Source organism: Symphodus melops (genome assembly GCF_947650265.1).
Source record: "Symphodus melops genome assembly, chromosome: 7".
NCBI classification, from domain to species: Eukaryota; Metazoa; Chordata; class Actinopteri; order Labriformes; family Labridae; genus Symphodus; species Symphodus melops.
In genome coordinates, this window is record NC_136697.1 from 21773883 (window position 1) to 21789869 (window position 15987).

The 15987-nt window shown below is 42.1% G+C and overlaps 1 protein-coding gene across 1 annotated transcript in view; it reads left to right on the plus strand.

Annotated features, from left to right (window-relative positions):
• Nucleotides 1–15987, plus strand: part of st6galnac3 (ST6 (alpha-N-acetyl-neuraminyl-2,3-beta-galactosyl-1,3)-N-acetylgalactosaminide alpha-2,6-sialyltransferase 3) — a 70235-nt gene that overhangs the window by 33231 nt on the left and 21017 nt on the right. The window contains exon 3 of the mRNA XM_079349002.1: nt 241–650. Coding sequence (XP_079205128.1) covers nt 241–650 — 410 coding nt within the window. The remainder of the gene's footprint in view (nt 1–240; nt 651–15987) is intronic.

Below are 15987 nucleotides of genomic sequence, written 5' to 3' on the forward strand. Positions count from 1 at the left end.
TCTTTGTTTAACTTTACGTGTCACTTGGACTCGTGCTACTTTATTATAACCTCAGGTTTTATTTGCTTCTGTTAAATTTACTGAAGACTTGGACTGTATCTATTTCAGTTTCTTCTTCATGTCCTTAAAACATAAAACTCGACAGCTGCTGAATTGAGACTTCACTTGGACTTCTCTAAATTGAATGGTTATAATCTGATCATGAGAATTTATTGAACTTTCTTCCTTCCTCTCCCTCAGCCTCTGAAGCTACACTGTGAGATCTGCAGCATTGTTTCCAGCTCCGGTCAGATGCTGGGCCAGGCTGCCGGCCCACAGATCGACAGTTCTCCCTGCATCTGGCGGATGAACAACGCGCCAACACGGGGCTTTGAAAGTGACGTGGGCAAGCGAACCACGCTGAGGGTGGTCTCGCACACCAGCGTCCCCCTGCTGCTGCAGAAGCCCCAGTACTTCTTCGGCCAGGGCAACGAAACCGTCTACGTTGTGTGGGGACCGCTCCGAAACATGAGGAAGGACGGAAAGGGAATCGTTTACAACATGCTGCGACAAGCGGCTGAAAACTACCCCCATGCGCAAATCTATGTCACCACAGAGGAGAGGATGAACTACTGCGACATGGTCTTCAAGAAGGAAACAGGGAAAGACAGGTAAGTCAGACCTCCGCCTCTTTCATTGCTTTGATTCTTCATTTTGGCACAGCATTACTACATGACTTGTATTTCTTTCCCTGACAAATTTAGCACTTAGTACTGTGAAATTCACACTTCTGTGCACGGCTGTGATATCAAGCCTGTTGCTGCTGACGGTCTGCTCAATACTCGGAGCTTCCCCTTGCCTCAAATCCTCCCTTTCATGAGTCCTTATCAAAGTGAGTCACTGAACTTTCCCTCTGATGAGGTTTGCTGCGGCACTAAAGGCCATTCTCTAAAGACATGCTTTTATGAGGAGCCTCAGAAGCAGGCACGATATAGACGTTGGCAAAATGCTGGTCTGGGGAAAGTCAGGTTAAGGATTCTGACAGTCTCTCAAAACGCTCTAGTTCAAGCCAGGCTCACTAATTGTCTAACTTCTACTTGTTGTTGTTTTTTTTACTTGTAGAAATTATATAAACTGCAGCTAAGTTTAAGATACCCTGCAAAGTATGCAAGTATATGTAAGATTTAAGAATCTGTGTGTGCAACCTTTCTCTAGCAATTCCCCCAAAGACAATCCCGGGAAGCTGACGAGGAGAACCGGAAGCTTTTGTTTCCGACTGACCTCATCTCTCAGTCTTGTTTCTGCACATCTCCGCCGAGCCGTGCGTCCCTTTTCCTCTCTCATGTCATCAAGACCTCTCTTAACTTTTTAAGAGGATTAACGTGTTCGGTAATAGGCGTAGCATCCATTCCATTCCACTCCCATTGTCTCGCTGTTATTCGGGACGGCAGGGTTAACATTGAATTTCATGTAGAGCGTCCACGTTCTGGCTGGCTCAGCTGTTTTGGCGAGGCCCACCATGCACAGATAGAGACGTGGGATTACAGGGAGGTAAGCTGGGGGCGGGAGAGAGAATCTCATTACGGGACGTAAGTCTCCTGGGTACGATGCAGCGCTTCAGTCATTATTGAATGGAAACAGAGGTGCGAACTCGAGGTGTGAACAGTGAACCGTATCGAATGAATATGTGATGAAAACTGAGACGCAGGTCCATACGTCTGTCATTGTCTGTGTTTGTCTAAAACTTAGCAGCATGTATACCCGTATTCAGAGAGGTAATTAGTCTCCATGGTAACAGCTCTTAAATCTACATAAGGGACAGCAGCAGTATAATTTAATGCATTCGGGGAGAGAAGGGATTAACCATCATGTTGAGCTAACACATGTTGGTATCAAACCAAGAAGAAACTCCAGCTGTTTATGCTCCTCACTTAGTCAGTCGAGCTTTCTTTAATTTAAATTCACAAAAACGTTTCACTCTCACCGTACAACGGACGCTCAATTAATTTTCTCTGCTTATCCAAGCAATTTATATTCATTAATGTCTTAAACTCCACAACGACATAACACACTCTTCAGCGCTCGCACCGGCGCGTCTCGCCTTCCTTCTGCCTGTCATTTGAGAGTGTGCTCACTGGTTTACTGTCAGTGCTTGCTGCATGGTGTAAGCGATAATCATCAGCTTGGAGGAGATTGAGGCTGCGATCGAAAACGAGTCTAATTATCCGGATTGCCGCAAGCCGCCCACGAGACCTGGCTGCCTCGGCTTCGATCAGGTCGTGCACGGTGACTATGTAATTCTCTCTATTATTTCAAAGCAGATGTAAAGGGCCTGCCAGGAGGCTCGGTTGTCTGATGAACAAATCGTGTGGACGTTAAACTCAGACGCCGGAGAAACAAATAGGGTACAATGATCACAGTATTTACCATGTGAAGAGGTTTTATAACTGCTCTCCATTATAAACAGACTTCAGACAGTCCTTTCTAAATTCATTCTGACTTGAGGCTTGACCTGAACTTGTCCTCGTTGGAGTAGACCTGAGACCGAAATTGGTTCTCCATAAACTGACATGAAACTTGACTAAAACTTGTCCTAGATATATTTTTACCTGATGTTTTACCTGACCTTGTTTTATTTCATTGAAGAACTTGAGACTTAGATTCATATTTATGAAATATTCAGATTTGAGTTTGACTCATCCTGATGATCAGCTTCCAGTTAACCCTGTCTCACTTCACTTGGACCTGACCTAGATAAGCCTTAGCATGAATTATCTCTTTTGATTGATTCAGAGTTGTGCTTCACAGTTATTTGCTGTTGTCTTTAACAACTCAACACTTTGCCTTTGGACTCCATGGACTTAGAGAGTAGAGGTAAATTGTTCACATGTGGTGGCTTGGAGGTTGTGATCACCTGAATCATAACCTGGCTGAAGTGGAGACCTCCAGGACTGATCTCAAATCAGCCCACAAAAAAGCCAGATTGAGTTCCTGTGATGAATTTTTTTTTGGCTAAATAAATGATTATGCCTCCAGTTTTCTGATTCTGACCCCGCGCTCCGTCTTCTAAAGGCTGAAATGTGACGCCATGACCAGAAGTGGATGTCTAAGTGCCACGAGAGACCAACAGGAGCTGTTCAGGATTTAAGAGGAACAGTTGTGCACTGAGTCCTAAAACTGAACCGCACACACAGTTCTATATTGAGAATGTAGGGCGTTAACATCAGAAAAGTGATCAAATCAAATGTACCCAGATGTTCTGTTAGACTGTTGGGTGCACTAAAAACTGGGTTGAAGGAAGGAAGTGGGGCACAGTCAGAGTCGGAAAAATGATTTGCTCAGAGTAAAAGTTTATAAGAACGATGGCGGTACAACAATATGTCTTCAGTCACACCTCAATACACAAAGATGTACTTTAAATCTTTAGGGAAAGGAATTTTCCAACATTTCCAAAGTAACAAAACACATTGAAATATGAAGTTTTTAACGGGATATGTGCGATGAACAGAAAGATCTGTCAGGACTTCTTTTAGGATGTACAGAGATGTACAGTACACAGGAGGAGCAGCTGTTATAAACTCTGAAACACAGCACATGTCATTACATACATGAAATCCTGCAAGTTACAAAAAAATCTGTTTTTGACAACTGGTTTAAGTTAAAAAAAAATTTTTTTTAAAAAGCAGGGAAGAGGGAAGAGGGAAGAGGAAGCTTTCCACAGTATCGGGGAAAAGTCCAAAGTTCAAATCCATCCAGGGATGTTTGTCATTTGTCATCGTCCTTGGTGAATGGGGAAAGCAAAAAGATCAGGATAAAGTGGAATAAATAAGAGCTTTGAGACCAGGCAAAGTCTAAACAGAGACCTACGATGACAACATTTATGATAGCCACTTAAACATATGATTCGTGTAATTGTGCAGTGCGGCTGAAGCTTGCGGAGGCTCAACCTATCCGTCATCAGCGCTGCCTCCTGAGCTGCCGTCTTCGGCTGCCGGGCCGTATCGGAGCGGTGCTGTAAGTGGCGGGAGATAACAGACCTTACAGCGACACGGGACTTAAATCACTGTGTCACTTAACAGCTCTGCCACCTGGGCCTGTGTAACCCGGGTCTCTGCTTGTCAACCAGCTGCTCCTTTGTACTTTCATTGTCTTTGTGTTTGTGCTGTGTGTGTGTGTGTGTGTGTGTGTGTGTAGAAGTGTGTATTTCCCAGGTGTATCTCTATTCCTCGACACCTGAAAGCATTTCTAATATCCTTTCACCGAATCATTCTCCAAACTTCAGAACGTTAAACATATATGGACCCTGTTCACATGAGGATACTGCTTGTGTGTACCATAAACCAGTGCAAATAAGTGGAAGAGATAGTGTTCAATCCACAAAGCCTGCACAGAGGATGATATTCAAACTGTACGCAAACTGCACTGCCAACCAGGTAAACATCCGGGGTGCGTCTGTCCCATTTGCATCCATGTAAATTCTGGAATATTCAAAAACGTGTTACAAAAACCATAAAATTCCCAAAGAGCAGCACTAATTGCTACAAGCAGTTTACAGTGGTGTTATTTCACTGTTTTAAACAGGCACACAATTTCTCTCTCTTTCTGGCATCTAAAGAAACAGTGACTTGTTGTTGCTATTTTACCCACATTTCCCTTCACGGGATGCTTAAGGTGTTTTGCTCTCAGGCTCAATCTGGACGTGAGTGTACTCGTATCTGTCCCAGAACCGTAGACTATATAAAACATGGACGTAGTCTCAGTGACCTCACAGACAGTCTGTGTTTCTGAAAAGGCGTTGTGAAGCCCACCAATTTGGGTTAAGCCATGGAAACATCACCAATGTCCAGGTGTCAGTCAACTCAGGCTCAAAGGTCGGATTCGAACCCACGGCGACTGCAACAACAACTATAGACTTTGTGCATCAGGCGTTTCATGTAACTGCGAGGTTATCCGACGCTCCCAGCTTTTTCCCACATTAAAGATTGTTCCCTCGAACACATCCTGCGAAGACTAAATACGACATAGTTAGTGACAGATGTGGTCTGGATATAGCTCATTTACTTTTGTCCTTGGACATTTCTCCCAATAACTCATCAGCTCCAACAGCATGAAATTTGATGAACATTTACCTGCTTTTAATGTGCGAACTTAATGGCCTCACATCTGTCTCACTGCGAACTCCTGTCTCGTAGAACAAAGACATGAAATAAGAAGACGTGGATGTTCTGCAGCCGTTTCACGCCTTTCATTTGACAGACAAATCTCACACAAGAAGACGCTGATGTATTTGCACGCAGACGAACACAAACACGCTTCTCGCATCACGTGTCCTTCAGTCCTGGCGTCACGCACGGCAGAGCGTGACACACGAACAGCATGAAAAAAACCCTCCATCACTGCACAACTGGAACACTGAACTGATGGTTGGAAACTCCACGTGTGACCTTTAACCTTCTGAGAACACAGCTGCCACTTAGTGATAGCTAGTTTACTTCTGTGCGCTCTGATTTACATCACATCATCACGTCGTTGTCAGGCGCATCCAGCATGAGATTAAAGCTCGATACTTCGGCGAACATCCTGTGTTGTCGCTTCTGGTTTTGAAATCAAATCTTGTTGATGATAGAAATTAGAAGGCATGACAATCACAGTAAAATCTGTAAGGTGAACTCCGGTGTTCTTGCTGTGGATTTCAGTTGAGTAAAACAGTGTTGGAAGGCAGATGTGAAATTAAAACTCTTAACTCAGGCAGAATGAAAAACAGATCAAATCCAGATATTTTTGATCTGTCTCAGTTATTTACTGATCAGCTGTCAGTAAGAAAAGTGACCTTAAACGGCTCTATGAGGCCTCAGGTAGAAAAACACTCCAAGGATTGAACCAAAAATGGACGTTTCATCTCCAATCCATCCTCTTGGGGTGAGTCAGTTGAGTTGTCGATGATCATTGTAGCTAACACTCCACTCTCACGGGCCACAAGATACTTCCCTGAATCTTATTTTAATCTCTCTTTATCAGCGTAAATGTCACGGCTGCGTGATCACGTTTCATAATCTCTCCTCGTCCACTTCATACCGTATGAGTGTCAGGACTCTGAGCAGCATTCACTCATCCTAAAATAGTTGGTGATGAAACAGCAGCGCTGTTCAACAGCTCCTCTGGTTTGTAATCACAGTCCAAGAGGCTCTGCTCAATATTTGTGAACAGTACATCAGAGATGCTTCGATGATGTTTGTCTTTACAGAAGCCTGGAGGAGCTCCGGGGGGAATGAACGGTAAAGATTGAAGAGTGGGGAGCACCCACAGGGATTTGTTTAGATGAGGGAGGATTTTCTGTTTTGAACATGGCAACATCCCAGTGGAGTAAAAGCTCACATTTAGATTCTCAAACAAAACCTTTTGATATTGCACAAAGTCCCCTGTTCAGTGTTTGTGGGAACAGTTTTAGCTTTCATTCTTTATTGATTCTACAAGTTTTGATTATTGGGATCTTATCTCATACATTGAATATTTAATTGGACTTAAGTTTTTAATGCATTGACACACAAGAGATAGACTTGTAACTTATGATAAACGTGATATGGGTGTTAAACAGTATATAGGCAATATGAAACATGGACATCATTTAATGTGTGTCCTCCATTGGTTTCTGAAGAGGCGTGACGAGGAACTCAGTTACAGGCAAAAGTGTTCAGTAGAGGCGGGCCTTAAGCTACACTGCGACCGCCTGTCAGTCAAATCATCCCTGCTCCTTATATAAACAGATCAGTTAAATATTCACACATGTACAGCGTTATACCAATAAAAAAGACACCAACTTGTCAAAATGTTTCTTTTTGTTGTAAAAGTTGCATTTTGAGTTCGACTTTATTTGGCCAGCCTCAAGTGGACACTCTAGAAACTGTACATTTCATGCTCTCGAGCATCAGCTGCATTCATACTTAAAAAAAGTTAAATCGGTGTTGTAGAGTTAGGGTCAACAAAAATATAAAATAACAGCAAGGATTGCAATCTGTGTTTAAAGATGTTAGATTTTAGTGATTGTCTTTTTTTTGTTAGGGTCTTGTTATTGCTGTTGCTATTTCTAGATATTTTTATACTAACGATGTGACATGTACAGCACCTGCAGTTCTTTAAAAGCACCTTGAAAGAGTGGAGTGTGGGTTGCATCCTCTGACTAATGTATGAAGCGCTCATTACAGCTTTCAATCACCTCGGCGCATTCTTAAAGTAGCTTCACTGTAACATTCGTCTGCTGCCTCGTTTGATTTAGGAGTTATTGTAATAATGGGACATTTCATTTATTTAAAAGACACCAAACAGCTTTATTATCCTTTTTTTATGGAAATGCACCCAAAAAGCCTTCACACATTTCATCTTAGATTAGTTTGTCGTTCTGATCATCTGTTTATCACGGCTCACCGCTCATGTCCTATTTGTGTTATGAGAGCAAACAAAAATAGATTCTCTTGCTGAGGGCATCTCTCTCATACTCTGTCAATTTTGGTCAGATGATTACAGAGAAAACTGGCTCATCCTAATATTGTTGCTTTTCCGAGCAGGCAGCCTGGTATTTATTTTTGTGTGACCTCACTTTTTGTGCTTCAATGGTTCAAAAGAAATGTTCCAAGTCGCTGTTTTGAACTTTTAGATATTCCAGACGAAGCATCTGAAAATCACTGCGCGACTCTAAAATGTTCTGACACACAGCGAAGGAATGTGACAAAAAAGCGCTGAACTTTGCTGATGCAAAATCCACCTCCTGATGTAATCGAGAGCTTCAGTGTCAAATGACTCTCCAGCAGTGCACGGAGTTTTGTTTACAGGGCGAGCAGTACGTGACTCTATGGGTAATTGCTTTGTGTATTGGATGTGCAGTGAAGAAACAGCAGATAGCAGGGTTGCTGCTGCTGTGTCATGTCGAAGATTGAAACACAGTGTTTGCAGCATCACCACAGAACTGTAATTTCACGCTTATCACAATGAGCTGTTAGAAGAGAAAAGGCGAGCAGGACGACTTATTGCGTTCCCTTCCAGATGAAGCCGTGTTTGTCACTGCACACGGCCCCGAAAAAAAAAATCTGCACTGATCCAAACCAAGAGCTGGTCACTGAGCAAGCGTGTAATGACATTACATTTCTGTGTTAAAAGATTCTAATTGCTGTGAAATTATCTTATTAAATGAAGCCACTTGAAACCATGAAACACAAATAACCCCGAGTTCAAAGCAGCTGTTCATCAGGTCAGAGCCGGTCAAACAGAAGAACAAGAAAGTCTTTGCGGCGTCTGCTCTCCGAAGAAGACAGGGTCGGGGATTAACATTTTCTGAGGTCCTGTGTTCCCGTCTGAAAAACAAATGAGGCGGCCCAACGAGGGAGACAAGCAAATTGTTAACTGGAGGCGAATTGCAGTCCTCCCTAAAGTCCATTTGCATTTATGTCCTAATGATATAATGGCACTGAGAGGATGTTCTTAGCAAGGGCAGGCTCATTGGGTTAGAAGGGGGTTCATGCACAGCCTCTGTGGGGGCCGGGGGGGGGGGGGGTCTGTTAAGACTGGCATTGCTTATAACTTCTCAGTAGTAATAAAAAAAATTATAATAGAGTTATAATGCCAGTATAGAAAGTATTCAGAATGATTAAAAAAAAGTATTTAGAAAACAGCTGGTTAAGTGTTGCCACAGGAAAAAAGTCGAGAGTACAGTAAGTGCAAAACTGTAGTTCCTCATTTGTTTTACTTGAGGCTGGCTGCACAGCATCAAGGGAGCCCTATTAGAGGCCATTTTGACTGCAGGCTTTGGTCTCTACAGCTCATTTCTGTACGGATAAAAACCGTACAAGAGGTGAATTAGTTTTAGAGGACTCATCATTTCATGGTTTAAGAGTTAAACATTAACTTCATTACGGGCGCGTCTGATTTGGCTGACTGATCAATGGCTTAAAAACTCCAATGGCTGATGTCACTGAGTCTGCATCCATATGTTATACAGTCCGTGTATGAGTGCTGCCCCCTGTCCCTTCTGAGCAGAACAGGAATAAAATAATACATTCAGTTGTTTTCTCTCCCCGGTTTGGGACTCTATCCTCTGTCCTTCAGAGTAGAAATGCAACAAATAACTACAAATAAAAGCCTACATAGCATTCCCACATTAATGTCTGATTGTGTTTTTATTTTCCCTCAAACGATTTTATATTTGTAGAAAAAATGTCAAATGTAGGAAAACAGACCTTGGTTTCATAGCAACAATTTCAGACATACGATGCTTTTCATCATGTCCTCAGTTAGTGTTCTCTTCCCTCCTGCGTATTAGAATAGTCCTCTCTGTCCAGCGGATGCTAACAAGATCACGCCTGGCTAACGTGACGTGGTTCTTCTTCTAGCAGGTACAGACATGGTGGTTAGCCTGCAGCCTGAAAGGCTTTAACTGCATTTTCTCTTCTGGTTTCAGCCTCACAAATTGAATAAGCTTCACTGAGCAAAGTCTTCCAAACACACCTGCATCACTAGTCATGTAGCAACGCAGCCTCATGCAATAAGCCTTATTAGATCAAATGGCTCTGTGGCTGCAGAGAAATATCACTGTAAAGAGATCAAATAGACACAGAACACAAAGCTCCATGCTGTGCCAGTTTGTGTTAGGAATCAGGCTTTGTTCTTCTCCCATCATGTGAATATTTTAGCTTTTTTCAAGTTATATTTGTCCTTCAAAAGGAAACAAACATTCGGCCTAAATTGTCCAAAGAGGACTTTACAGAGCTGCAGAAACCAATAAAAACATTCAGAAAACAAAACTTGAAAATGTCAAATAAAACACAAGTAAAGGAATAAAGTATACTTGTTTAGAGAACAGGGCCTGGTTAGTGCATGCGCCCCCTCGAGTCCTCGAACGAGCAACCCGGGTTCAAATCTGACTATTGGCTCCTTTCCTATCCTCTGTCCCATCTCTGAAATAAAGGCATAAAAGTCCCAAAATAAACCTTAAAAAAGAAGAATTAAAAAAAAGACCTGATTGGCAGTAAATAAATACTTTAAATTAGCTGGTTTTCAAAAGCGTTTTTAAAGTATTTCATCTGGAACTTTAAAATCAGTCATTGAAATAGCCATTATCCAATTTAAAGCAAATAGCCCATTTGGTTTTACACGTTTTAATTAAATACCTGTACCATTATCAGATAGAGAAGAACATGATTTGGTGAAGTTAGTCTCCAATGAATACCATTTCATAGCTTTAAAGCGTACAAATATTCACAAGCCACAGTCTTCATATCAACAGATTTTTTTGTGAAATGGTCAACACAGGCATTAATCACTAACATAAATCATCTGTTTCTAAAGAAATCAAAGACAACCGGAGTGTGCTAAAGTGTAACTAAAATGGTCGAACCAAATGTGAGCAGTAATGTGAATTTCCAGCGATGCTAATGGTCTGCGAATATCTTTTGTCCTCACATTAATCAGGTCTGCAGATGGCCTTCATCTCCTCCTCCCACTCCAGCCCCCCACCACCCTGCAACCCCTTTTTCTTCTTTTTCTCAGGCCGGAGTTTGACATTTTAACTGCAGCATGTCCAGAATTCAAAGTCTCCTGACAGAGCAGACAGCTTCCTCCACACGCTCCCATGCATCCTTGAAAAATCCCTCCGACTTGAACAAGCTTTTTTTCCTGATGCTTAAGTTGCCCCGCGACTTGTTTCTCCTGCTTACTGCGCTGTGGAATCACAATTAAATAATCTGCACACAAAAGAAGTCTGCTGCTGTAATTTGACAGAACACTCTCGCCGTGATGTTTTTACAGGCGGGAGAGAGACAAAGATGGATCTCCCACCGCTGTCCTAAGAAAGACGAATGAGTGCAGCCACAACGCTGCGTGCACCATCAGCTGTAATGCATCCTGTCACTGATGCTCTGTTATATGTTCGGCTCTAAATTGGATGTGAGCTCGTCACTCCAGATTACACTTGTGCAACGCTGTGTGTGAAAAGGGAGGCAATCACCTCTCGGCAGCAGTATTAAAATCTGCTTGTAAAATTGTCAAACCCTCATCCCCCCACGAACAGAGCCGTGCCTGTTCTTGAGAGTTTCTCAGACAGCCATAAATAATAATTGAGCTGTTTGCCTTTCCTGACAAACAGCAGCTTTCGGGGGTTCTTTTCAATCGGGGAACGCATTACTGCTCCGCATTTTGTTAGTCATATTTAAAAGCATTGACACAGAAATCAGAGCAATCCCGCTGAGAGACTTTCAGTGTCTTTTCTTTTCTTTTTTTTCTTTTTTTTTTTGTACCTACTTGTGCGTCTGCAGGGCTGTGTGAAATTAAATAAGTTTCTGGTCAGCTTTTAATGCATTTCCCAAAGACTAAGAGCTTTTCAAGACAAGTGAAGTGTTGTTACATGCCTTTCCAAAGTGTCTGACGTTTTGCTCGACGCTCAGTTGGCAAACTTCATGGGCTTTTGGTTGATAGAAGTCATTCTGAGCCTCTTTCACACAAGAGCTCTTTACATGTTCTGGATCATTCAGAACTGTCTGTCCCTGACATTTTTCCTCTTTTACACTATTTGTTCACAGAGTCAATGAAAGAGTGGAGATGAACACACTGGCGAGCAGAAAAGAGTCAGAAGCAGCTTCGTTACACGAACAGAAACCTCACTGCTTTAAGCACACGCTAACTCGAGCTGTGTTCTCCTGAATAGCACGCGCAGTTTCTGCATGTGCATATCGACTCACCTTGACTTCTTCTCACTAGTGCCATTGTTAGTAAAATCTGGATAAAGACACAGCGGAAATTCAGCTGTGGGAATGATGGGACATTTTCCAGAGTGTGTGAAAGAGGCCAAACATCATAACCAACGACCGAAACAAGTGAAAAAAACTACAAATATTTGTATTTTCTGAGAGGCTGATGTTGATTTTGTTGGATTCAATGAAGTGATCTGACATGAATACAGCCTTTGATAGGTTGATAATTTCTTGGTTTTCACACTTAAGCTCCAGCACCAATATGGAGGCAAAACTTTGAAGCTGTAGGTGGAGCGGTTCGTACTTGCTCCATGTACTAAACAACATTTATAAACATCTGAGAACCTACAGGTACATTTAGACCTTTTTTTTTTTAGAAGTTAATCGCATATTTTGTTGGTTCAATCTTAATGTGCACGCTAATTAGTGTTTTTATCAGTCCCATGATGCTCTGGGCTGTAAACAGGATGCTGAAATGGATTAACTGGCTTCAGTGATTTGACTTAAGCCTTTTTTTTGTCCTATTTTCTTTCATCTTCTTACAAAAAAAAAATCACCAATACCAAAATGCTAAATTAGCTATGAGCAGGTCTTGGATTAATGAATCGCTTTGATATCAACGTAAAAAAAACTAAACAAAAACAACTCTCAAGTTCAAGACAGTAGCGACGGAGCAAGGATCTTCAAAGCACATCCAAAGATGTTTGCTGGCGATGGACGTTAAAAATAATATTTTCTGAAAGTGCACGTCATGCGAAATCTATAAATACATGTGTCATGATGGTGAATCCAGAGTTATGACTCAGAGGTTGCCGTTAGTGATCCATGTTGCGAGTGGCGTCCTGTTTACATTCAGTGTTTCTCACCAACGTGCGTTGTGAATGTCCTTCATGACGAATGCATTTCCCCCTCCTGTACTCAGACACCTTACCCTTCTCAAAGATTTACAGACTAACAGGAAGTGTTCATGTGCGCGATTTCAAAACGGAATGTAAATCCGTAAGAAAGGCGGTGTTGTGCAAATGTGTCAAATTAGTGAACGTGTTCCCCTTTAAAGGATGAGTAATCGCTTCATTATTCCGTCTTTCACACCTCTCAGATTTCTGATTTGTGTGCGGAATCATTTATCATCTCTGTAATGTGGCATGATGAACATGAAAATATAAAAACCACAGCGGCGTGTGCTGTAAGCCTCCTGTAAAAAAAAAGAAAAATAAAATCTTGAGCACTGCTGCATTGTGGGAGCGAGAAGGGGGTTTTGCATATCATGGTCGTAACACGGTTCTTTTTGCCGAGCCATAAATCTTCTTTACCGTGAGAGAGTGGAGACCCGGTGTAGCTTAAGAGCAGCCTGAGCAGTCAGAGAGAGCTTAACAGTATCACAGTTATTGGACTTTTGAGCGGGATTACTCCCTATTGTGCAGCCCTCTGCGGTGCGGCTCTGCTCTAAATTATTCAACAGTACAAGTGAGATTAATTGATTATTGAGCTTCGGATCAATGATAATCAGTAGTTCTGTGTGTAATTCTACAGCTTAGGTCTCTGTCTTGTTCTCTCTCCCTGGAGAAATCTCTTGCGTTGGTCCTCATCTGTTTTGCTAATTCTCAGATTCGACTCCCCTGGTCTTGGACTGGGCTCACATGAACAAGTGGAAGAAGCTGCAGATCTTTCCGAGTTCATCTCTGTTCTCTATCCCCGAATGTTTTCTCTCCTTTATTCGCCGCGAAAAAAAATGACTTGCTAGAACAAAACCTATTCAGACGCCCGCTCGCTTCCTCTGACCTTCCACGTTTTCTTAATTATCTTTTTCTGCCAAATAAATCTTCACAAATGGTTCGCGGCTCTTGTGCACAGTGATACCGCCACAGCAGACAAAGCTACCGAGGTGCCCTCTTTGATCGTCTTTGAGAGCGAAGCCTTCTCTTTATGTTGCTCACCAACAAGTCTGATAAGACAAACCCCTTAACCTGCAAGCGGCTTTCATTTCAAAGACACTTCAATAGCACATAAATCAGTTCCAAAACAAACGCTTTTTACTCTGAAGTGTATTCAAGTTCTCCGCTCGGGTCAGGGATGAAGACTGAATGTTTTTTTACTCAAGACTTTTTGTCTGCGCGTTGAAGAAGTGAAGCTTAAAGGATTATAGACCTTGAAGTTCAGGTTTCTTTTCATCGAGATTTTATTCCGTGAAATGCACAAAAAGGTTGATTTGTGAAACCCAACAGCAAAGTACAGAACTGCATATAGACCATTTCTTACAATTGTACAACGGTTGTCTTAAATGGTGATTCCATCCCGGCTGCTATGTGCGGTGCCCATCAGTATTAGATCATTCATTCCCATTCACAAGGTGCTGAGTCTTGCCCAAGGACACGTTGGACATGTGGCAGCAGGACCTCGGGATTGAACCCCAGACCGTCCTTAAGAGACGACATACTGAGTCACAGTCCAATGATTTATAATCAGACCTGAATTACGTATGGCTGCCTGCGATTAGTAACTGTTTAATTCATGATTAATCTGTCAGAGGCCCCTTTTCTCTCTCTCTCTCTCTCTCTCTCTCTCTCTCTCTCTCTCTCTCTCTCTCTCTCTCTCTCTCAGCCCAAGTCCTCACTCATTGGTAGATTGGTATTGAGATTCTGTGAACCAAGTAGCATGGCCGTGTCTATACTTACACGAAACTTTACCTGAGTTGTGTACAGGGCTCGGCATAATAAGTTCAACTTCAGCCTTGGTCATAATTTGTTAGATTGTGTTTTCTTTTTTACTATGTTTATCTCTCATTGTTTTTTTAATTTTTTATTTTTACAAAATAAGCATAACTACTACGACAACTACATTTCTCATTACTGTATTTTAAAAGACCCAACGTTAATCCATCATGAGCAGAGTACGAAACAGAATTTTGCACTGGATAAATAAAGTATATTTTACATCTCAAAGAGTTCTCATTGTGTGTATATTGCCGTCGTCTATTCACTTCTAATGGTTGTTTGATCAAGTTGGCAATTTTTCTGAAGTTGTGACTTGAACCTGGATGAATTAAATCTAAAATTGGCCACTAATTAATGGCATCATGTCAGACTCAGATACGTTCAGGCCAGTCTGCTGACAAGGACAAGAAATACAACAAAACATGAAGTGCTAGAAATAGATTTCTTTTAAGAAAAGTGTATGTGTTCTGTTCAAAGCTGTCACACTGTGAGAAGCAGTGAATTCAATGTGATAACTGAGCTTTACAGTCAAAGAAATGGAAGTATTTAACTGGACTGAAGTGTTCATGTAGAGCTTCTGTTCGGAGCAGCAGAGGAGGCTTTCAGAGTTCCTTTTTGTTTTCATTGTTGCAGATTTTTCTTTTTCTCACAAAGTCAGTTCTAATTCAGACCTGCAGTTCACAGCGCCTGTGTTTCAATCCTCCTTCCCCCCCCCCAGAAATAAAACAGTTCAAATGCGTGGAGTGGTTGACAGGTGACAGGTCGGTTGTGGGAAGGTTGCTGGTCGACGGGTGGCCCGTTTCCATGACACCACAGCACATACTCATTACACCAACCCACGGGTCACCCATGTGGGAGAGGGCGTATGTGCTGTTTGGTACAGAAGCTGTTTGGTTGCTGCAAGTCTGCCGTTTTGATTGGTTTTACCCCTTCATGTAGGAGTTGTTGTTCTTTTACAGGTTGTTTGCATATTGGACGTTATAATGAAGTCTGCAGGAAGGACCTGGAATATTTGTCTTTCTTAGCCTTGATAGCTGCACGCCTGTTCAGTCTGTCCACCACTTAGGATTTGCCTACTTGAACATTTATTTACAGACGTTGTTGTATGGCGATGAACTCATTGCTCTGGTGATCGCTCTACTTTGTCTCAGGTTTCACTTTAGTGGTTGCATTGATTGTCATGTCGTTGAAGTCAGAAGTTCTTGTTCCTTTAAGGATTAATTGTGATTAGGTTTTACTCCCCAAGTGAACAAGTACTGCCTTAAGCCTGTCGATCAGGCAGGATCTTTTGATTAGAAACTGTATGCCCATAGGGCTGTCATTTCTTATCCATTCAAACCTGTGAAAGAAATATTACATTTGAACTGTAATGAGCCGTTAGAGTTCAAAATCTACAGCCAATCAGTGCAGCGAGCCAGTTACAGTTTGACCTCAGTGCTTTGATGGAGAAACACAGGACGCCCGTAAACTCTCCACGTTGGCTCGCAACAACTTTTGTGTCTCTCTAATAATCTAAAAAAGATAAGTTGATCCTTGCAGATTGTCAACAGGCTTTTAGT